The sequence below is a fragment of the Asterias rubens genome, chromosome 5 (genome assembly GCF_902459465.1).
Source record: "Asterias rubens chromosome 5, eAstRub1.3, whole genome shotgun sequence".
Taxonomy (NCBI): Eukaryota; Metazoa; Echinodermata; class Asteroidea; order Forcipulatida; family Asteriidae; genus Asterias; species Asterias rubens.
Genome location: NC_047066.1, coordinates 13,508,447 through 13,532,328, shown reverse-complemented (window position 1 = coordinate 13,532,328; position 23,882 = coordinate 13,508,447). Strand labels below are relative to the sequence as shown.

Below are 23,882 nucleotides of genomic sequence, written 5' to 3'. Positions count from 1 at the left end.
ACTTGCACATCATCGCGTACCGGACTAGACAGCAGCATATAGCGGCCGGCGTTGTTCTCAGCTCACCGTGGGAGCTGCACTTCGCCTTTTTCTGATGAACTTTTACTTGCCAAAAATATCAAAACAAATTCTAAAATCGGTCATGTGTATTCAGCCATTATTTCAGTACATGCTGTTGCACCTTTTAGAGCCACTTCATAGTGTGATATTCTTGAGCAAAACTTGGTCAACAAAGTTGAAGAAAGCTTTACCATAGAATCATGGAGGAATTCCTCCATGATAGAATGAACCTTGTGTATTTGTGTCAGGCAAGCCACGTGAACCATGTGCGTTTTGCCAAGCAAGCAACGTCTGTGAGTGAAGTCAGGACAGGGAAAAACTGTTGACTCGGTCAAAACTGCAGCACATTCTTTGAAGGAAAATTCACAGATGAACTCTTAAGTACATTATTATGAGTTCCTTGAACTCTAAGTTTCGACGACTAAGCCAATTTGGTAGATTTGCGAGAGGGCGTGGTTCCATTGTGCCACCGTATACTGCAACAGAAAACTTCATGACGAAAGCTGGACACTTGGCTCTACCGACCACCGACATCTTGTCAGGTAAGGCTAATTTTGGGTGCATTATCTAGAATTATTTTACCACATAGAAATGTATATAACTGTTGTCTTTTAACTATGCATTACAATATAGCAGACCGAAACACTGTGCATTAGGCAGGCCATGAAAATCATGGCCAATTGACACACACAAATACACTACACAAACGGGGGGATTTAATGCTGCATTTTAGAGTAAGGAATATGACTCTGGGTTGGGCATCCCAACACCTTTGAGATGGTCTAGAGATAGTCAAACAATTCCCCCATACCATGCTTGCCTGCAGAGTATCCAGCATGTGTATGTTTTCTATGGCATTGTCCCCACACTGACTGAGGCATTGGTCAAATCAAGTCAATGGGGAAATCTCCATGTTGAGTTGGATGAAGCGGGTAAACCAGATTTAAGCTATGCCACTCAAACTCTCTAGTATGTTTCTCTAGTAAGTTTTTCAATCATATGATGGAGAAAGTCAAGAAAAAAGAGATTTCTACTTTATTCACAAGAGAGTAATTAACAAAAACTGCTAATTGTGCCATGAAAATCACTTAACGTGACTCCATTTGTCTTTTAAAGTGACACCTTTGGACTTAAAACTGTAGCACTAATAGTTGTTTTTCTCAACAGCCTCTGTGAAAATGACTGGGATAGCAGCGGTGCGCGCGGTGATCCGAGACGGGGAACAATGAGGCGGAGAACAACCCAGCTAGAGCGGGGAGCTCCTGGTGAGTTATAGCGAGGCTTCAGGCGGTGTTGAGCGGACTGTTTCGCTGGGGTTGCAGAAAGAGTGACTGGTACTGTCTCTCAATGAGCCCTTCAGCGGACAGGTAAAAACAAAACTAAAAGTAACACTATTTGTTCTCTCAATTTTCTGTGTGTTGTTTGGAAAAAATATTCCTATCCTGCCACCACTTTTTCATTTGTTATGAAATAAATTAGCACATCTCAGACCTACCAAGTCTCACGCATTATGCGTGAGACTCACACATTTGGGCTCTGTCTCACGCTCACATGCACAGCAACCATTTTCTCACGCATTGGGGCCAAAAATTTAAATTAACAACATGCATTGCCAAATCGCGCTCGTGTGTACAAAAAACGCAATCTACAATGTTTGCACAATCTTCAGATTGCACGCAGTTTATCAGAATCATCATTTTTGTACAAACTTTGTACAAACAGAGCGCAAATTTGCAGATTGCGCACGCTTTTGCTCTTCCAGCAGGTTCAGCTAAAATTCGGCAGAGCGCAAAACACTTATTGTGCACAAGTTTTTCCCAATTCGTTTAGCAAATTCGTTAAATGCGCTCCACTAGCGAAGACACAACAGGCAGAAGAAGTGAGCGGAGGATTTGAAAAATCTGGCATCCAGCATAGCTGGCCTCTGGACTTGGCATCTCTGTTTTTCTCAAATATTATTTTGTTTCCTTATATTATGTATTTTATTCTGAAAAGTTTCTGTATATCTAATTTAATGTGAAAAAGTGGTGGCGCCATACGGAAAGTTATCCCCTAATTCTGCCAAAATATTATGTTGTTGAGGAGGGAATGAAAAAAGTGATTTGAGTGAAATAGTTCCACTCCAGTGAACCATGGAGAGTGAACAGAGAAATAATATTTTACGGAACAATCTTTTTACCTGTCCCTTTTTAGGTGCTCCAAGCAACTGTGAGACCAGATGTTTGATGATGTCATTGGATTTGTGGTTTGTGGACGTACAGTGGAGTCATCGCTGGAGTCATCGCCGGATTCAGGTAAGGAAAACTTTTGCAAAATCCGACCCCCACTGTTCAAGTTTGCTCAAGTGAAATTTTCCTCTTTGGTAGAAATTTATAAAAGCAATTGTAGCCTAACGTTCCATACTCAAAACACTTATGGGCAATTCCAAGCAAACATGGACATGACACCAAACCATCAAGTTTTTGACACAACTTTCTTTTCACTTAGAAGTTATAGCTAACATATGAAACCAATTTTTGTTTAGTTGTTGACAAGGAATGAACCCAATTTTGCCAAACAAGAACTCAGCTTGGGCTCCATGTAGGCGTTGCTACATTGTCTGGAAAGCTGTAATGCGACTGACCGTAATGCAACTGACCATGGTTTTGCCATGTATACCTAAAAGTTCAAGTTGCTGACCGTTTATAAGTATCCTGTTGGATACTCATGTATAAGAGTTGTGTGTTAGATATAGCAACACTTTCGCAAGCTTTTTGGTTAGAGGAAATTTTCGAATTGTACAAGTGTGTTTTTTACCATGTCCTTTTTGTGTAATGCGACTGACTGCTTTTAACAACGTTATAACATCCAGAGCACAAAGCCCACAACATTTCTAATATCATCAATTCAAAGCCTTGGGTGTCAAGTACAAATCAGTCTATAAACTTAGTGGAAATAATATCTCACATAGAACTACTAGCACCAAGATCAAGAAATGACACTAAAAAGTGTAATGTGACTAACCATGGAATTGCCCTTTGGCTACATCATAGTAGAAGAAAAGTCGAGAACAAATTCAAGTAAAATTAAAAAAAGGAGCCTAAATTCCCCCCCCCCCCTAAAAACAATAAAAGAAAGCAAAATCACAAAAATATGATAATTAGGCCCCTCAAAAAAATATGTTGGATTGCCCTTTCACCCGATTTTTTGCTTGGGTCTTTTTTTTCAGATGTCAAAGAACTGTCAATCAAAACTAGTTATTATTCCTCATTGAAAATAATGTATAAGATGTGAATTATTCACAGTCGGAGAGTTTCATTTAAAGTTTCTTCTTGGACTTTATTGCCCCTACCTCCCCCTTTTTAATCACTTGATCAACTTGCAATAGCAAAATATTAAAAATTTGACTTTTCACCTTAAAAAAAAACAGATGAAAAAAATCAAATTGAAAAATTTACTTTAAAAAAAATAAAATAATAATAATAATAATATGTATAAAACAAAAATATTACAAACTTGACTGTTCACACCAACAAAAAATGAGAATTTTTTTAGGGAATGCAATATAGTGGAGGTTGGAAAATGAAGTTGTCCTTTCAAGATCAAGACAAGGCGAAGACATTGAAGTGTAAGAGAAGATCAAACCCGTTCTCTTGCAGAGTCCCACTCCTCGTACCACCCCTCCTCTCCAAAGATGTTCTGCAATCTTGTTGATGTTGTCCTTGCTTGTGCAGCTTTCAAGGGGACTGTACAATTTCTTGGCACATCTTTATGTGCATATTGGTCGAAACCAATGATGCTTTTGAATCGGGGTTATTTCTATCGGGGGTTATACTTCAAGTCATGTTTATTTATAATTGTCATGATTTTTAAACAGACAGAGGCAGCAAATCACAACTGAAACCATTTATAATAATTTTAAATAATTCCTCTAAAAAGGTTGGGTGAGGTTGGGCGACAAATAATCTTTCTCTTCACAGCTAAAGTTTCCCTATAAAGAAAGGTTCATGCGAATGCAAATTCGATACTATTTTTGACGTCACAGCCCGATTCGCCGGAGTTGCAGTCCAGCTCCAGCCATATTACTCACTGTGAATTTGTGGCACCAAAGCTTGTACTGCATTGGCATTCGCGGGAGTATGAACCGGGCTTAATACTCTTTTTGTTTTCTACTGTCTGTAAGCAGCTACTGCAGAAGTGGATGTTGTGGCAAAGAGTCGTTCACTGATGATAGAACTGGGAAACCGTATATAGTCCTTACAGTTCCTTTCAGATCTAAGAACTAAGAAGTACTGCCCCTGCCCCCCCCCCCTCCCCTCACCTTGAATTCTGAAATCTTCTCTAGGATAGCAGAACAATGTTCTTTTCATTTCAATCTATTCAGATCTAAGAATCTAGAAGTACTGCCACCCCCCCCCCCACCTTGATTTCTGAAATCTACTCCAGGGTAGCAGAACAATAGATAAGTTCTATTCATTACAATCTACACAGCATGATTTGCACAAATCAATTATTATACAAACTAGATTAATTTCTGTGATCAATGTGACATGAGTGACTGCGGAATTGCCAAACTGACTGTACATTCACTTTCAATTTTATTTATTGCTTTACCATTGAGTTAAATTACATTCCTACTACACACAAATCATAAAATTTATTTTTTGTCACATGCAGTAAAAGCCATTTAAAGGCGAGGTATTGGCCATCTTTTGGTTTTTGAACTGTTCGATTTGTTTCAATCCTATATTCATAAATACCTCAGACAGTTTCGATGCTCCTATTGGTGGAGAGCGCGTCACGTGGGTGTGTATAAACCTTTGTTTATGACCAGTAAAAAGTGTTGAAACATGGGTGTGACACGCGAGCTTTCACCTGTCCTTATAAGACAGTTTCTTCATTCCTATTGGTCGAGAGCAACGGCCGGGACAGTTGTGCCACATCACGCGACATGCACAGCATTCCCTGCACAGCATTCCCTTATAAGGAGTTGTTTACCCGATCGGGCCGAGGGCCTTATCATTTCATAGCTGGAGGGGTGTTGTGTTGAAAGAAATCATTGAACAGTTAACATTTTTGCATTTATTTTACTTTTTGACCAACAAGTGTTGATGTTTTTTGACCGAAAAGGTATTTGTAAATGGGAATCAAAGTGTGTTGAAAAAGTTTTCAACTAGTGGTTTAAACCCGCCAAGGCCTGGTTCTTGATAATTAACCTCGAGTAATTAGGGTGGGGGGTGACTCCGCCTACCCCTTTTGTGACGTCAATCGAGGCAGACTGTGCCTCGATCGAACATCGAACACACGTACGTGCAAGTACATGAAAGTCCTAGTCGTGAGTTTGTACGTTTATTATTGCATTTCTCCGGCAATGTCAACCAGGTGTATTGCTGCTGGATGCAGCAAATCAACTAAAGATGGGGTTAGTTTGCAAAGTGGTCCGCTCAAACGTATTTTCCAGCGCTGTGCAGCAAACACTTCGAGCCGTCGTGCTTCGAGAATCCGGAATACACCACGCATTTTGACATGAAGAGAGAAAAGTTCTTTTCTAAAACATGATGATGCCATCCCAACAATTTTTCCAGCTAGTGGGAAGTCGAAGAAGGTACCTGAAAGACGTGACAAGCCTAAAGGAGCATTTGCCTAACGTGAAAAAAAAATTGGGTATTGTTTCAACTTTGAGGGCGTGTTGTAAGCTTGCGCCAAGCGTCACTACCTTGTGCACTGGTTGGCACTGCATGCAATTAACCGTGCTGGGTAATCCAAGTGGACCGTCCGCACAGCTTCCATACAGTGTGTGCAGTTCTGTACATACGTAGGCATCATACGATCAGGTATCCAGACGTAGTGTACGGGGCCAGACTACTAATTTTCTCTTCAAATATCGCGCCTTGATTGACATCACAAACAGTGCCCTCTTGGGTCGGGCCTACTTTAAATTTGTAAATAAAATGGAAACTAATTTTTAAGAACCTTAGTTAACTATTTATTCATATTCCACTCATCAAAACACATACATGTTTTAGTGACAAAATCTTTATTTTGACAAAATACCCCTTCCAGGTGACTTTAAATGATTTTTTATATGCGGGAAAAAAATAATAATTTAAGATTGTCCAACCTAAAAGAAATATAAAAAAAGATTTCCGGTGCTTCGGCTTTTATTCCAGGCACCTTACGGTTCAAAGATTACAGGAAACAGTTTTCATTTGCTGTGTTTAAACGGATTGTAAAGGATCAGAAACTCTCAACCTAAACGGGAAACGATACTGAAACATGGTTAAGTGACAGTAAATATTTTAAAGGCTAGCTATTTCCTTTGATTTTAGGATTAAAAAAGCCAGTAATGTTTGTTGATAACTCCCTTTCAACACCCACTGTTTTTTTAGTTTTGAACCACAAATTCTCAGTCTTGTAAAGTTTTTTGAAAGTCTGTTTATAAAGAAAATAATAATTTAGTCTACTCTTTCTCACCAAAGAAAATGTATCTTGCTGATTTGTGTTGGCTTATTACCCCCCCCCCCCCAAAGTCAATAGTATTTTCTTAGTGATAATGCCCTCTCGTGATAAAATGTCCGTAAGGGTCGTGCGTACATTGATGACACTTTTTGAGCATATCAAATATTGCACATGTACAATGAAACAGTTCGGCATACATGAAATAGATCATAACCTTGGCACGGAAATAATTAAAATTTACACATTACTGTTAGCAATAAACAACCATCAAAAGCCAAAATCTTCAAAGGCAGTGGACACTATTGGTAATTACTCAAAATAATTATTAGCATCAACATAATAAACCTTTCTTGGTGACGAGTCATGGGGAGAGGTTGATTGTATAAAACATTGTGAAAAACGGCTCCCTCTGAAGTGTCATAGTTTTCGAGAAAGAAGTAATTTTCCATGAATTTGATTTCAAGACCTCAGATTTAGAACTTGAGGTCTCGAAATCAACGATCTAAACGCACACAACTTGGTGTGACAAGGGTGTTTTTTTCTCATTATTATCTCGCAAGTATGATGACTCGCAAGTATGATTGAGCTCAAATTTTCACAGGTTTTTTTTTTCATGAATATGTTGAGATACACCAATTGTGAAGGCTAGTCTTTGACAAATACCAAATGATAGTGTCCACTGCCTTTAAACAAAAAATTAATTACTACAATTTTGTCAAACCACGAAAGTACATGTATGTACAGAGAAATTTTATTTTTCCAATGCACTGCCAATTACCATTTTGTGTGTGATCCCCTTTAAGGTTTTTCATACATGATTGTTTTTAAATTTATTGATTTACACTGCTGAGTTCAAATATTTTTTATTTTTGTCCTTAAAATTGGATAAGGGTGAGTTTGATCTGTCATTTAGTGTCATTGATGGGATTCTTGTTTGCAAGATGATGGCAGTGTGATTCACTGGTCCCTGAATGTGTGTAGATCATTGGTACTTTTATGCCACTGGTTGCTTACACACTACAGGGGCCTTGTCACCATTACCACATTGCCAATCCCTCCAGCCGGAAGGCCACAGCGTGCCACAATTGTAAGCAATTCCACTATTAGGCTCCCCATCTCCCCAACTCCTGAAGTCAACATCAGTTGCTCCATCCTTGCACTCCCAGGTGCCTGTAAAGATAAGGATAGACAACAAAGTGGACTCAATTTTGTCATGTTTAACAGATTTGTAATCTGCTTTGATTGCCCACAACCCAACACGTTTCAACACAATTGGTGGATTGTAAACATGTCACAAATTGTTAACAATCCTCTCTTTATGGAAAAAAGTGAATGAGAAAGTAGAATAAAATGTTGCAAACCAAAAGGCCTGAAGGTTTTAAATGCAAAAACCAAAATATTGACCTTTTGTTTTTACCAAAGTAGTTTTCACTGGACCACATGCCAAAGGCCAGTAGTTTAAGTGGCCAGTAGTTTTAGGGCCAGTAACCTCAAGATTCCAGCAGTCTTGTGTGTTTCAGTTGAATATAATAATACAGTAGAACAATGACTTAAACAGAAAGAATTGATGTTAAAATGTTGACTTTAAGTCTGGTAAACACCTTTTCAACTCTATTGAGTAATGAATCCTGTAACCCTGTACCCCAAAAGACAAATTGATGTAATTCTCTCTTGCTTGTAGCGTACATGTATTTCATAATACTTGTTCAAAAAGAAACACAGTGCATTTTATTAATTTTAATTTTAATTCTTTGGACAACACAATGAAACATCAGACCATCCAGGGAGGGGCAAAAGTATTTTAAAAAATGTCATAAAAAAAATTTGCCCTCCCAGACCTAGCTCATTAAAGGTAAACATTTACTATTAGGCCAAACAAAATAAATGTTGTGTTTATGGTAACGGCCTGAAAAAAAATTCCAGGTAGGTAGGAAGGTAAATAATTTTATTTTGTTAATCTTTTTTATTGGTTAAGTTCTTGAATTTCCAGGTATTTGTTAATTTTTTGAAACAAGTTTTACTATGATTTTCGCAAAAATGCATTATCAGCCCTGATACTTCAGCTTTCAAGGGGCAAGGCAGTTTTGCCTTGACTTTTTGTAAAAAAGTTGGGAAGGGCGGGACGACAATTTGAAGAAGAAAAAAAAAAAAACAAGTCCGAGATGCCAGTAAAAAATAGCTCTTGCAATTTTTCCACTTCAATTGATTGCCTCATAATCCTATACCCAACCCATGATGCACTAACAACTAAAACCCACAGAAAATGAAAGCAATCATCTAGGCCTAACTCAACAAAATAAACAAAATAAAGAACAAATCTTACAATACACAATAAAAAAATATTTTTGTTCATACAGCTACTATTGGTCATGCACGTTGTGTAGTTGTTCATAGAGACGCTAAAATTCCCACGTAACTGCTCCATTTTTAAACAATATTGACAGTATATTATCCATGCGGTTCGCAACAACTATGCTGTCTTGATGTAGGTTACATGTACTATTATGCATGCATTGTAGGGGAGCATGTGCAGACATGTCAAGTCGTTGTCTCAAGCGTGTGTTGCTGGTTCGCGTAATTTCACCAATAGAGGGCGTTTAATCTCACGCTATCACATTGTTCCGAAACGCCCTCTAGTTCTCAATGTTTCTTGTATTTTTTTGTCGCATGCAAAGAACAACGACTAGCGGGCTTGAAATCTGCTGTTTTGCATTTACGTGCGTGAAATTGGGTGCTATTTCTTTGCGTGAATTTTACTCAGACATCGGGACTTTTTGGCTTATTTTCGAACTTGGACATCGTTGAATATAACAAAAATTTGTGAAGTATCAGGGCTGCATTATTACACTGGTAAGTCGAGGTAAATAGTTTTAAAGTGAGGCAACATGTTGAAGTTCTCATTTTAAATTTTACCAACTTACAAAATATTTAGAAAAAAATGTTGAGGTCGGCAATTTGGCCGCAAAAAATTGAGGTCGGTCGGGTTACCGTAAATACAACATTTATTTTGTTAGGCCTTAGATACGTTACACAATCTAAAATTGCAGTAAAAATTCAAACAAAAGATGGCTAGTAAAAGCAATACACAAACAATTACAAGAACTACCGTATAGAACATACCACATTAAAACTAAAACCCTTAATTGTCAAAAATAAGCAGAAACTATTATTAAGATAATAAATAAATATAATAAAAAAAAGATGAAATAAAAATGTGTACGTATACAAAAATGAAACTGAAGGAAAGATCGAGACCAGATTGAAACAATACTAAAAAAATACTACATGCAACAGAACAGGTTTTAACCAGGACAGTTCTTGTCCACAAAATTTATTTCAGCAAAAAGCCCTGTGGTCTTGTGGATTCCCCAAAAATAAATGTTTAAGTGAGAAATTACTCCTGCGTCAAAAACTACATTGCTCCAGAGGGAGCTGTTTCTCACAATGTTTTATTCCATCAACAGCTCTCCACGTTGGCTACTACGGAGTAAGGTTTTATGCGATCAATTATTTTATCAATAGTGTCCAGTGACTTTAATGTGTAAATCTTTTTTGTAGTGATACGTTTGTGTATTAGTTGCAATAGAATGACTAGACACTGTTTCTCTATTTGGATGCTACTTTAGAAAACTGTTTTGTTCTAATGGTATTCACCCAATTGCGTGAAAACGCAAAAATGCAGCACCCCTAGTCGCCCAAAACAAAAGGCATGCATACTCGCCGATACTTGAAAACGCAAAATTCCAAAACACCTCGGATTTGCCACACACAGGGCGCGGATTCACCGGCTCATAAAAAACTCAAAATGAAGTAAAACCATTGGCCACACACGGCTAGACTTCAGTCGGGGTGTGCGCTTCACACAATAAAAGACCACTGGGCATTGGTCTTGTTTGTAAGTTGGTCCTGGGGGTGGCGTGCGCGCCTTGACTTCAGACTACCACACTCACTGAGCTGCTCAGTTCGTGGCTTATAATACACACCCCGATGTGGATCGAGGTGACAACTCTGGTTTGTGAAATCGCAAAACATTGAATGCCGCCGATTCGCCATTTGGTTATTTTCAAGACTAAACATTTTTTAGAAATGTTCAGGACACATACTACATTTAAAAATTGAAAATGCCCCATTGCATCCTTTTGGACGAATTTGTCACTTTGTGAAAACGGTGACAAAATCTAATATCATTATCTGATATGTCCAGACACATGATTTCAGTAAATACCTAAATCAAATCACAAAGGCACTCACCTTCTTCTTCAATATCATTGCAGTCAATCCAAATGGCTAACGTAACACTTTGGAGGTGTGACTGCTCCTCCAGAGAATTTGGGGTTGCCATCACGCCCCCGATCTCAATGCATTTATCTTTTGCATTAGCCCATTCACGGTGCTCAGAAATAAACTTGTAGCAGTGACTGTTCCACTTGCTCCATCCTGCGGGGCAAGTTTCTTTTGCAGCTTTACGGAGACATCTCCCGTTAGCTTTGTTTAAGTGTTGACTTAGCGCACAGAAAAGTAAAATGCTGACCTTCAGCGTACGTAGCATTGCCATTATTGTTACTTTCCAAGAGTTTTTATTTTTTCAAATTGAAAATTGCTTTCAAGTTTTCAGAAACAGTTGTTCATCCAGGAGCAAATAAATACCTGTGGTCTCTGACCGTAACTGAAGCGCAATCTGTCAGTGATTTATTTGTTACCAGGTGTTCTCCTCAGATCCATTGGCCCAGGGTGATAGAAAGTAGAATTTAATTAATTATACAAGTGTAGGTTAAGAATTGAAAGGATTTTTTGCTAAGGAATTCACCACTTTTGTGGTTTACTATTGATTGCCATTTAGTGATTATCAGCCCGTGATACTTTGGCTCATGCAGGATCATGTGTTGATGCCTGCCTTCATTAAGGGAAGGTTTGTCTCCCACAAGAAATTCAATAAGCGTAACAGTTTTGCATCAGTCACATTAGCAGATTTTCCAACAGTCAAGCCTGGAAACAACCCACTCAACACCCACAACAATTGCCATTGTGCCCTTTGCAAAGTTCCAGTATCTTCCTCATAAAGAAGTGCCCATAATTACCAGAAGAATGGAAATGCATGCTAGAATGATGTGTTTACAAACACAAATGCCCCCTTGATATTAATCTAATTCTTGAGTTGTTGCTTGGACAACATTTCCTTTTTTGATTCAGCCATTAATGACCTCGACATTCAGGGGCAGGGGGGGGATATCAGTCCAAAAGAGAGCTGTTGGGTAGAGGCGTGGAGTCGTTAAGACTTGCATTGAGTTTTGCTCTAATTAGTTTTCTGAATGTTGTTGTCTTTTTTTAAATCAATGAAAGGAGGTTTTGAAAAATCCTCTGGAGTGTTTCATTGCGATTGCACAGTTGATGCAAGGATTGTATGTGAATCAAATTGATTAAGATTGCTGGGTTCTTCAAAAGATACTTTGTTTGTGATTTTGTTTATCTCTGATTAATACTCTATTCCTCTTGTGGTTAGTTTTTCACTGAAGGGATTCACTTTGTCTGAGAAATCATTGTTCGTGTTTCTGGTATATTCAAGTCACCCGTATATATGAATGTCTTGATAACATGTAGGGGGTGTGATGATTTTGTGTGTGTTATAGGTATTGGTAGGTTTCCCAGGGGTTTGGTATACTTTTTATGTGTCAAGAATGCCAGTTTCTCTGAACCTTTCATTCTGGTAAGTTGAGTAGTTTGTTGGGCACACTGGGAGGGAAAAATTTAGGAAGACCCACATCAGGATATAAACGACAAGCATGACAGCAGCTAATCTCTCTCATGCAAACAATGTTTTACGTCTATGATTTTGAATTGCATAAATAAAGAAAATGATGATTCAGTATGAACGACAATACTTTTGGTAATTTTGAAATCATCAGTTATCTTGGGGGATTCAAACTAACACCCTTGTAGAAAAGCAACACATAGGATTAAAATTGCCTCTAGCTACTGGACTAGCTTAGTGGTCTAGTGGTAAGACATCTGCTCTAGCCATGCACAGTTCGTTGGTTCAAATCCCACTGAGAGATTTGCCTGTGGATTTTGTTCCCTTGGTGGAGTGCGTATCAAAGTTGCAACCTCTTTCCTTCTTTCCTAAAGATATCATTGTAAATGTGCCACCAGTTTGTCTGACCTGTTTGGTTGATTTCACAAAGAGCTAAGACCGACCTTAACCGGTTTATAATAACTGTGTATCATTGCTGAGCAAAGTACGCCACAATATAAATCACAAGCGTGATTTTTATTCTTTTTTAAATCCAACTTTAGACGGCTTAATATTCTTCACAACGTTTTTCTTTTATTCATTGCTTTATGAAGGTGAATTAATTTACATTCATACTACAAGCAAATAACACAAATGTGTCACTAAATTAAAGCTTTCCATGTTCTTATAAACAATTCGAAAATTTTCCCACGATCCCCCCGAAATTGTTTCCCCCTTGATTTTGGAACAGTGTTTTTTGCTGCCATTGGTGGTGCCTTGCATGGTATCCAACAAGTACCCAGATAGAAATGAAAAGTGAAATCAATACTGGAGTACCAGTGCCTCAGAAAACCATTGTCAAACCAGTCCGTGTCGTGGCATATTTTGGTGTCACAACACGGACCTGATGAAGGTTGTTTGTCTTCGTTGCTAGGCAATTCTCCATTTTCTATTGTCTCGTTTGGATCCAGTCAGTTCGATGTCACAATGCTGTTATGCACACTTAGATGAAATTTAGTTTTACATCATCACAGATCATTTTTGTTGAGTCTCACGCAATGTTATCACCACACACTTGTTAACGTTTCTATGTTTATCAAAAGAGCATTGATATTTATTTCAATACAAAAAAACCTTAATAAATACAATCAATCTTGATATACAATTCCTCATATTACTCAAGACGAGTAATCATTACAAGTGCACTGTGTTCTGCAAACTGACTTTTTGCATACATTCATGTCGGATGTTTTATGTTATTTTTTTAAAGCTGTACGAATCCCCCAGAAGAATATTTCCATCAGAAATACTGTGTACATGTAGCTAGTTGCTCTTATTGACTGGTGTATTTATCATAATAGATAATACTTGGGATAGAAGGTCTGTTTAGGGACTGTATAAGAAATAGTACAGAAATTGTTTTCTCCCCCCCCCCCCCCCAACCATTTTTTTTTTTACAATCACATAATTGAAGAAAAAAAGAAAGACAAATATTTATATAGATATTATAACAGATATAAGTTTAAATATAGTGTGCCAGAAAAGAACATTTGAATCAGAATCACTTATCGTTACATGGCTTGAATTTACATAAAAAATAAATTCACAAGACCACAGGGGTGGTAGCTCAGAATGTTCACTGGACCACAATCAAAATGAGCAAAGACTTTTATTACCTAAACTGCTTTTAATTGAACAACAACAAGACAAGATTAACGACAATTTAGGGCCTTTCTCATTTGTTGTAGGTATACTTTGATATTCAACAGAATTGAAAGACGTTTATTTGACTCAAAAGTCATCATTTAAACATCACTTTTTTTTAGTTTACAGTAATTTCCCAGTGAGTTGTTTTTATTCAATAAAGCCCTTGATTTGTTTCAGTTTAATGACCCATTACTAAAATCACTGGCATCAAGCCCGGTTCATACTTCCTGCGAATGCGAAACGAATTTGACGTAAATTTGGCGTCACAACCCTCCTTTCGCAGCGATATTCGCAAGTGAGTTGGGCAAAGTTGAACTGCTGCGAATTATTCGTTGCGAATTTGTGACAGACGTCAACAATCGTATCGCATTCGCATTCGCAGGAAGTATGAACTGGGCTTTAGGCCGGCCATTAAGTGTCAATTTCAAGCCCTGTTGGATACTGATGATGTTATTTTGATTCTTATTGTGTGAAGATCATTGGTACTTTTATGCCACTGGTTGCTTACACACTGATGGGTACTCCTAATCACAAGGCCCATGATACCAGCCTAAAGCCAACAGTCGAGCACAATTCCCAGTAAGTCCCTCATTAGGCTCCCCATCTCCCCAACTCTTGATTTCAACATCAGTTGCTCCATCTTTGCACTCCCAGGTGCCTTTAAAGATAAGGATAGACAACAAAGTGGACTCAATGGAACTTTGGAAACATTAGCCATTCAGAGAGGATTGGGGATATGTGCTGTAATGTTCAATCCAGCGATAAATTTTGTCAATTTCTTTTTTAATATTAAGTGTTTTTCCAAATACACAGTATCCCAAGATCAAGCAAGATTTTGGTTGTTGGAATACACACTGTGATTGAATAATGTAAAGTTAAAAAAAAACATTGGAAAATGAAGCAAGAATAACACCTAGACATTGAACTCTCATTATGGAAGTATGCCTTGCCTATCACCATCATTATCTGATATGTCCAGACACTTGTGATTTCAGTGAATACTAAAATCAAATATTTGGCACTCACCTTCTTGATGAATATCATTGCAGTCAATCCAAGTAGAAGAAATACCTTCGGCGAGTTCAAAGGTTTTGCGGTGTGACTGCTCTTCCAGAGTATTTGGGGTGGCCATCACGCCCCCGATCTCAACGCATGCATCTTTTGCATCAGCCCATGGTATTTGTTGCTCAGTAGCCTTGTAGCAGTGATTTTTCCACTTGCTCCATCCTGAGGGACAAGTCCCTTTTGCAACTGTACGGAAACATCTCTTATTGGGAGATGTTTCCGTACAGTTAAAACTTTGTAATATCCAGGCATTAGATAAACAAAGATGAGTAAAAGCTTCACCATTTTCAAGTTTAATGACCCCATGGCGTAGTTTGGCCCAAGAATTTGAATGAGACTGTGTTACTTTTTTTTCTTTAGATTAATAATTAACTGACAAAAAGTTTTGATAATGTACCGATGTACTGCACAGTGTGACTTGATGGGTTCTCCAACTCGACGATAAAACTGTTTGATCAAAACTGTGTATACTTAAGATATTGACTAGAGGTTCGGTGCGCACAAGAATATTGAATTTTCATTTAAGAACCACTTTCTTGTTTGCCAAATCCTTGATAGAGCTTACCAGATATCGATTACTTTAAAGGGAAAGTATTTTTCTAAATTTGTTTGCTTGCCAACTGGTTCTTGAAGATTCAAACGTACCTGTGCTTTCATTCTCAGTATACTCTTTTCTTTTGTTCATATCTTTTTTCTTCGTATTGTATTTGGGGGATATGCTATTGTTATTTCTTTCAATTCTCACAACACTTGATGCACATATTATTTCTTACATCTCCTACAAGTATAAACTTTTGATGCTGTTCGTAAGTATGTTTTTTTTGGTGAATATACCCTCCCTTTAAAAACACTAAACACCTTCGGTGATAGTCAATTAAGCGGTTCTAAAGCTGAAATATTGAGTGTTTTGTTGTCATTGCTGTTGCCATGGATTCAAGCCGGTGGGATTGATTTACGGAGTCAGGTTGAGTTGACTGATCTATGTGTAGATGAAATCCTTTCAATCAATCAAAGCAGAGATTGTTTCCTTCAAGGTTTTTGTTTAGAGGGGCTTCAAGCTCAAGTTTAGTTTTGTGATCCGCTCATTTTCCAATAGATACAATCCTTAGGAAAAATGTAAATAAATTACAAGTCTGTAAACGTCAAATGGGGGCCCTGGTTGGCTTGTGCATGATGTGCTCGCCTCTCACCAAGGTGACCCTGGTTCGATACCCGGCCAGGTAGGGCCATATGCGAGTTGAGTTGTTTGTTGGTTCTCTGCTGTTCCACAAGGGTTTTTCAGACCATCCGGTTTTCCTGTGCTCTGTGGTCATAATGGGTTGATGTTGCTGGCTGCCAAATGCGCCCTTGTATGCCCGCTTCTCGAACACGTTGTAGCCGCGTCCTTAGCAATTCAGCTCTAAGCCACAAGTAAGGATGATTAGGACAAGTTCTAAAGGTTTGGTTTAGAATTTTTCTAACCTTTTGAACTAAAATTTTCAGTGAATTCAGTCACAGATTTTCTGCTGTTTTTTTCATTTTTCTTCTTTTTATTGCATTTTTGGGTGGCATCCATCTGTCTGGAGAGACAATGGAGATTGCACTATCATGTTGGTCAATCTGTTTGAGTGTTGTACAGCGTCTGCTGTGGCTGTACAGTCCTATACTGGAGTTACCGGTATGTTGGTCAATCTGTTTGAGTGTTGTACAGCGTTTGCTGTGGCTGTACAGTCCTATACTGGAGTTACCGGTATGTTGGTCAATCTGTTTGAGTGTTGTACAGCGTCTGCTGTGGCTGTACAGTCCTATACTGGAGTTACCGGTATGTTGGTCAATCTGTTTGAGTGTTGTACAGCGTCTGCTGTGGCTGTACAGTCCTATACTGGAGTTACCGGTATGTTGGTCAATCTGTTTGAGTGTTGTACAGCATCTGCTGTGGCTGTACAGTCCTATACTGGAGTTACCGGTATGTTGGTCAATCTGTTTGAGTGTTGTACAGCGTCTGCTGTGGCTGTACAGTCCTATACTGAAGTTACCGGTATGTTGGTCAATCTGTTTGAGTGTTGTACAGCGTCTGCTGTGGCTGTACAGTCCTATACTGGAGTTACCGGTATGTTGGTCAATCTGTTTGAGTGTTGTACAGCGTCTGCTGTGGCTGTATAGTCCTATACTGGAGTTACCGTTATGTTGGTCAATCTGTTTGAGTGTTGTACAGCGTCTGCTGTGGCTGTACAGTCCTATACTGGAGTTACCGGTATGTTGGTCAATCTGTTTGAGTGTTGTACAGCGTCTGCTGTGGCTGTACAGTCCTATACTGGAGTTACCGGTATGTTGCTTTGTTAAAGGGATGCTGCAGTGAGTTCAAATAAAACAGTTAATTTTGCTGTCATTTATTACTGATGTATGTATTGATCATCAATAAAATTTGTTTTGTTTATCCCCGACATATCTGACTTGCGTAATTAGCGAATAAGTCATGCCCCCCCCTTTTTGGATTGTTACCGCCCCCTACCATCGACGTCACGTCAGGAATTCAAACATATCGTTGGCAAAAAGAGTCTGGTCCCTAACTACACGCGTCTAGGTACCTGGCCACACAGTGCACACGTCTCTATATGCACACAGCCAGGGGGCCCGACGGCTAGGGTTACCGACATGACGTCACGTTTATGCAAATGAAGGACCCCTTTTAGGGGCGGGGTGGGTTCCCCTAATCTCTTGAAAACCATTTTTAAAATACTTGCGCATTTAATGAAAAATATAAAAAAATATTTCAGGTTTAAAAAGTCATGTTTAATCGTTTAAATGAATAAAAAAACACTGCAGCCACCCTTTAAAAAAAACTTGTCAAAGAGACAAGAACGAAAATACTCCAGGCAGACTTTGAACAGGAATCTTAATACTGTGTTATACTTCATGTTCTAAGTTTGCTGAGAATTTATATTTTCTTTTTAAAAGTGCAATCACAGGTTTGTTTGGGTGAGGGCACCTGTATGAAATTCTGTGACAACATTTAACTGTTAAACCAGTCCTCGCTAATTGTATGTTAAGCGTTTGTAAACTAAACATAGAACGCACAACACTTGTATCAAACATTTAGGTAATTATTGAATTGAAATAGAAACCATTGCAAGAGATACGTGTAACCAGGGCTGCCAACTCAAGATTCTTCAGAAAGTGTCCCTGAAATTAATTATCTTTCCAAGTTCTGATGATGAAACAATATTAAAGTCTCCCCTGATTATGGAAAAAAAATTCCCCGTTATATAATGTCTAAATATCTATAATGTCTAAATATCTGAATGATTTTTGTCACGACAAAATCTTTGTGATTGCAAGGTGCAAATATTGGCAGCTCTGGGTTAACAATTGAAATACTGTACATGTATGCACTTAAATACACCTAACACTATTGGTAATTGTCAAAGACCAGTCTTAACGGTTGGTGTATCTCAACATGCATAAAATAACAAATAATTTGAGCTCAATTATTGGTCGTCGAAGTTGCAAGATAATAATGAAAGAAAAAACACCCTTGTCACACGAAGTTGATTTTGTGACCTCAAATTCTAAATCTGAGGTCTCAAAATCAAATTCATGGAAAATTAATTACGTCTTTCTTGAAAACTACTTCAGTTCAGAGAGAGCCGTTTCTCACCTTGCTTTTCACCTCGCTCCCCATTACTTCGATACCAATTAAGGTTTTATGATAATAATTATTTTGAGTAATCACCAATAGTGTCCACTGCCTTTCAAAGCCATTGGACCCTTTCAGTTCAGAAAAAAAAAAGTTCACAGATTTACAAATAACTTACAGGGTTTACAGAAGGCAATGGTGAAAGACTTCTCTTGAAATATTATTCCATGAAATGCTTTTCTTTTTGAGAAAACAGCAAAACAATATAAATTCTCGTTAACGAGAATAACGGATTTATTTTAAACACATGTCATGACACAGCGAAACGCGCGGAAACAAGGGTGGGATTTTTCGTTGTTTTCTCCCGACTCCGATGACCGATCGAGCCTAAATTTTCACAGGTTTGTTATTTGATATAGAAGTTGTGGTACACAAAGTGTGGGCCTTGGACAACACTGTTTACCGAAAGGGTCCAATGGCTTTAAGATCAACTTGAACGAACCACTAAAACTACCCCATATATATTTTGTGTTCTGTTAACACTTGGTCATAAGTGTGAAGTTTTCCTCGTTTATTTTGTTGACATTTGATCAGAAAATCTAGGAAATCAAGTCAAAAGAGGGCGCTATCAGATGATTGCCTGAAGCCCATAAATATATCTTGCTCGCGTCCAACTGATCAAGTGTAAAACATTTATCACTCAACTTCTTCTTGAATATCATTGCAGTCAATCCAAGTATAATCACCTATGAGGGACCACATATGGTTGTGCTCCTCCCGAGTATTTGGGGTGGCCATTGCGCCCCCGATCTCAATGCATTTATTTTTTGCATTAGCCCATTCAAGGTGCTCAATAACCTTGTAGCAGTGATTTCCCCACTTGCCCCATCCTGCGGGACAAGTTTCTTTTGCAGCTCTACGGAAACATCTCCCATTAGCTTTGTAGCATCCAGGCATTAGATAAACAAAGATGAGTAAAAGCTTCACCATTTTCAAGTTTAGAGACCCCATGGCTTAGTTTGGCAGAATAATTTGAAGGAAACTGTAATTCCTCTTTTTTATTTAGATTTGCAAATAAAAAGTTTTGATTCTGTACCAGTGTACACTTGATGCGTTCTCCAACTCAGCGATCAAAGTATTTAAATACAGGTTTGAATTCAAGTGTATATTGTTTGTGATACCACCAGAGTTGTGCGCACAAGAATATTGAATTGTCATTGTTGTGTTTGAAAAGGCAGTTTCCTGTTTGCCAACTCCTTGTAGTTATTGACTACATTTAAAGGGAAAGTGTTTTTACTGAAATCATTTTGTTGCCAACTGGTTCATGAAGATGCAAATATGCACATACGTGCATTTTATGAAGTTAATTTGTGGTCACATTCAGTTCACTTGTATTCTCTGCTGTTCTTGTCATTATATGTTGGGGGAATATCAGTATTATTTACTTTCATCATACACCACTTTTGTTTTAAATATAAACTTCAGATTCTTTATGTAAGTATTTTTTATGATTGTACTGAGCTCCCTTTAAAGAATTTTTATAAACCAATCCAAAATTTGTCTTAGGCAATGGTACGCCACAGTTTGTTATCGATATTATGCTTGAAGTGCGCTTCTGACCTTCAAGGTTTCAATGGAACATTCCAAGCTGAATGATTGATGAGTTTGTTGTCGCTGTTGTTGCCATGGTTTCCAGCTGACAGTGAAACACTCATTTTCCAATAGATAAGAGTCCATATGAAAATGGTTGGGAAAAAACGAGCCTCCTTTAGCCCTCGTTGAAATGATGCTCTCCTAAATGCCACTGTGGGTGATACCCTTCAAGTATAATAATTTGTCAAAACCTTTAAAAGACATATTGATGATCTCAAATTTTGGGTTGTATAAATTTTTTTACTGAAGGTTCTCGCCAAACTGCATGGAACTCGTGCTGATGAATGGTGCAGAAACTCCTCTTATTGACCTGTTTTACCTGACGTCATCGTCAGAATAATCTTAGATGCGCCATACAGGTGGGCAATGTCACTGTGCGTTAATTCAATGAAGTGTGCATTTTAGGCGACGCAGTGTTTAAACGTAAACCCATTGCCAACCAAAATGGTGAGCATGGAACAGTCAATTTATAGCAATGTACAAACTACAAACCCATTTTGGTCTTTGTTGCCTAATGACATCATGTTTTGAATCTCACTCTGATAGTGTTAAATTAGTTGTACTTGCATCATTCGAATGCGGTTAGATACTTGTTACTTGGTCATTACTTTCATGAGCACTCTGTCTATTGGAAAATGAGTGCATCACAAAACTCAATTGACCATGCAGGGTTTCTGCGGAGCCTTAACAAGCTTTAAAAAGTTCTTAATTCAAGGCTAACCAATCAGATCAGTGCTAACTCTACACTGAAACCCCTGGTCCCTATAAAAGAGACCATCATCTCAAACACTCTTCAGTCTCTTGACATGCCTGACGATGACTAGAGCAGGCCAGTCAAGTTGTTGAGTCCAATAATGTGAAGTAATTCCCAAGAAGTCCCCTCGATCCACTAAGCTAAATAGTCCAGGGGTCCATTTCACAAAGAGTTTTTTTTAGGACTAGGACTAACGCTAACTAGGACTAACTAATTTAGGGATAGTCCTAGGAGACACTTTAGGCTGGTCCTTAGTTAGGACTAGTAAGTCGTCCTAACTGGAGATGAGTCCTCAAATTTTTGTGAAATCCATCCCTGACCATTTCCTAAACCAATAAGCCCCCGCCCCCCACCTTGAATTCTGAAATCAACTCCAGGGTAGCAAAACATTATACAAATGTTGCACGCTATGACGGGGTCCATGGCGGTCTGTACACCCGACGGGGAAAATGGCACCCGAGGCGATGCCGAGGGTGCCATTTTCCCTCGAGGGTGTACAAAAACCATGGACCACAGTTCATGTTAGATTTTCCAATAATATAACAAACACATTCAAAACTTTTCAGAAATGTTCTTGTGCTTCGGCTTATATTCCAGGCACCTTATGGTCCAAACAGTTTTCCTTAGCTGTGTTCAAATGGATGGTCATTTAAATACATTGCATAACACTAGTATTATTATGAAACGTTCAGAGTACATTATTGCTTATTTTGCAATCGCCAAATTTCTGTGCTGGGTGTGAGTGAAGAATTCCCAGTAGTGTGGAGTACACACAATGTCAAGAAAAAACGGTGAATTATGCTTAAAGGGTCTATGTAACTTTTGTAGGACAAAAAACACAATGTCCACAGATTTACACTCAACTTACACAGTTTGAAGATAATGATAGTAGAAAGCTTCCCTGAAAATACGATGTGCTGAGGTGCTGTAGTTTTGGGTAAATGGGTAAAACAATGTCATGAAAATAATTTTCGTCTCATGAGACGAAAATTATTTCAATCATTTACAAACGTATTTTCATGACATTGTTTTACTCATTTCACAAAAACTACAGCACCTCAGTATTAGCAAGATTTGAAGGGAAACTTTCCACTATCATTATCATCAAACCCTGTAAGTTTAATGTAAATCTATGGACATTTTGAAAAAGTATCCAAATCCTTTAAAGGCAGTGGACACTATTGGTAATTACTCAAAATAATTATTATCATAAAACCTTTCTCGATTACGAGTAATGGGGAGAGGTTGATATAGTATAAAATATTGTGAGAAACGGCTCCCTCTGAAGTGATGTAGTTTTCGAGAAGGAGTATTTTCCACAAATTTGATTTTGAGACCTCAGATTTAGAATTTGAGATCTCGAATTAATCAAGCATCTGTAAGCACACAACTTCGTGTGACAAGGTGTATTTTTCTTTCATTATTATCTCGCAACTTCGACGACCGATTGAGCTAAAATTTTCACACTTTGTTATTTTATGCACTGTTGAGATACACCAAGTGAGAAGACAGGTCTTTGACAATTACCAATAGTGTCCATAGTCTTTATATTAGCACATAATTCCCTACTTGTGTAGAGCTAACTGCTGATTTTTTGCTAAAACGGTAATCAGAGCTGTGAATTTGGGTCCGGATCAATATTACACCAAAATGCACACAATAGGGGCCTACAACTTAAAAATATAAAAATGTACTAACTATGTAATAATGCAGCATTAAATATTGCAAACAACTTTTTTTTAAAGGATTAGAAACTCTCAACCTAAAGGGGGAACAGAATACTGAAACATAGTATTAAAATATGTAAAGAATGAATGGATAAAGGCTAGCTATTTCCCCTTTTTGGGGGGACTAAATCGACCCAAAATATGTATGTTGTTTACTCCATTTTAATGCCCATGCACTGTATGTTGGGTTTTGAACGAAAACTGATCAGCTTTGTAAAGTTTTTTGAAAGTCGAACCTGTACATTAAGAAAGTAGTCAAGTCTACTCTTTCTCACCAAAGAAAATGTCTCTTGCTGATTTGTGATTGCCCTAGTAGCCCCCCCCCCCCCCCCCCCCGAAAGTCAATAGTATTTTTGTTGGTGTTAATGCCCTCTCGTGATAACATGTATGTGAAGGGTCGTACATTGATGACACTTTTTGAGCACATAATAAAAGATTGCACATGATAAAAGCACTTTGGAATACATGAAATAGATCATACATCTACAACCTTGGCAATGAAATAATTATAGTTTACACATACTGTATACAATAAAGTGGCTATCAAAAGCCAAACTCATTACAATTTTGTTATACCACTATAGTACATGTATATACAGATAATGTTTTTTTCAATGCACTGGATTTCTCGAACTAAGTGCCAGTTTCCATTTTGTGTACATTCATTAGACCCCTATAAGGTTTTTCATACATAATTTTTTTTGTAATTTATTGCTTTACATTTCGGCGTTCAAATATTTTGTTTTTCCTCTTAAATTTGGCTAGGGGTGAGTTTGATCAGTCAGTTGGTGTCATTGATGTGATTCTTGTTTGCAAGATAATGGCAGTGTGATTCACTGATCCCTGATTGTGTGTAGATCATTGGTACGTAATATTACACCACTGATTGCTTACACACTGCTGGGGCCATCCCACTACATAGCATATCATACGAGCCTGAAACCCACAGCCGAGCACAATTCCAAGCAGCTCCACCTTCAGGCTTCCCTCTTCCCAATTGATGAAGTCAACATCAGTTGATCCATCCTTGCACTCCCAGATGCCTTTAAAGATAAGGATAGACAACAAAGTGGACTCAATGTAACTTTTTTATCTAGTGATTTTTAATATAATTATGTAAATTTGTAATCTGCT

General features: G+C 38.1%; 1 protein-coding gene and 1 long non-coding RNA gene across 2 annotated transcripts; one reads left to right on the top strand and one right to left on the bottom strand.

Annotated features, from left to right (window-relative positions):
- The first annotated feature begins 333 nt into the window (after window positions 1–333).
- LOC117289975 lies at window positions 334–2,348 on the top strand. Its single transcript, XR_004519015.1, has 3 exons — window positions 334–602; window positions 1,228–1,427; window positions 2,254–2,348. It is a non-coding gene; the product is annotated as an uncharacterized LOC117289975 (long non-coding RNA).
- Window positions 2,349–7,492: 5,144 nt separating this feature from the next.
- On the bottom strand, window positions 7,493–11,053 carry LOC117290194 (perlucin-like protein). The gene is made up of 2 exons (XM_033771452.1): window positions 10,750–11,053; window positions 7,493–7,668 (listed from the first exon to the last, which is right to left on the bottom strand). The coding sequence occupies exons 1-2, from the start codon at window positions 11,051–11,053 to the stop codon at window positions 7,493–7,495; spliced, it is 480 nt and encodes a 159-aa protein (XP_033627343.1).
- Window positions 11,054–23,882: the final 12,829 nt, after the last annotated feature.

Bases quoted from the DNA above. Each gene is read 5' to 3' on its own strand.
- LOC117290194 (XM_033771452.1), bottom strand. From the start codon at position 11,053: ATGGCAATGCTACGTACGCTGAAGGTCAGCATTTTACTTTTCTGTGCG. The intron at 7,669-10,749 runs GTGAGTGCCTTT...TTATCTTTACAG, and splicing joins CAATGATATTGAAGAAGAAG to GCACCTGGGAGTGCAAGGAT.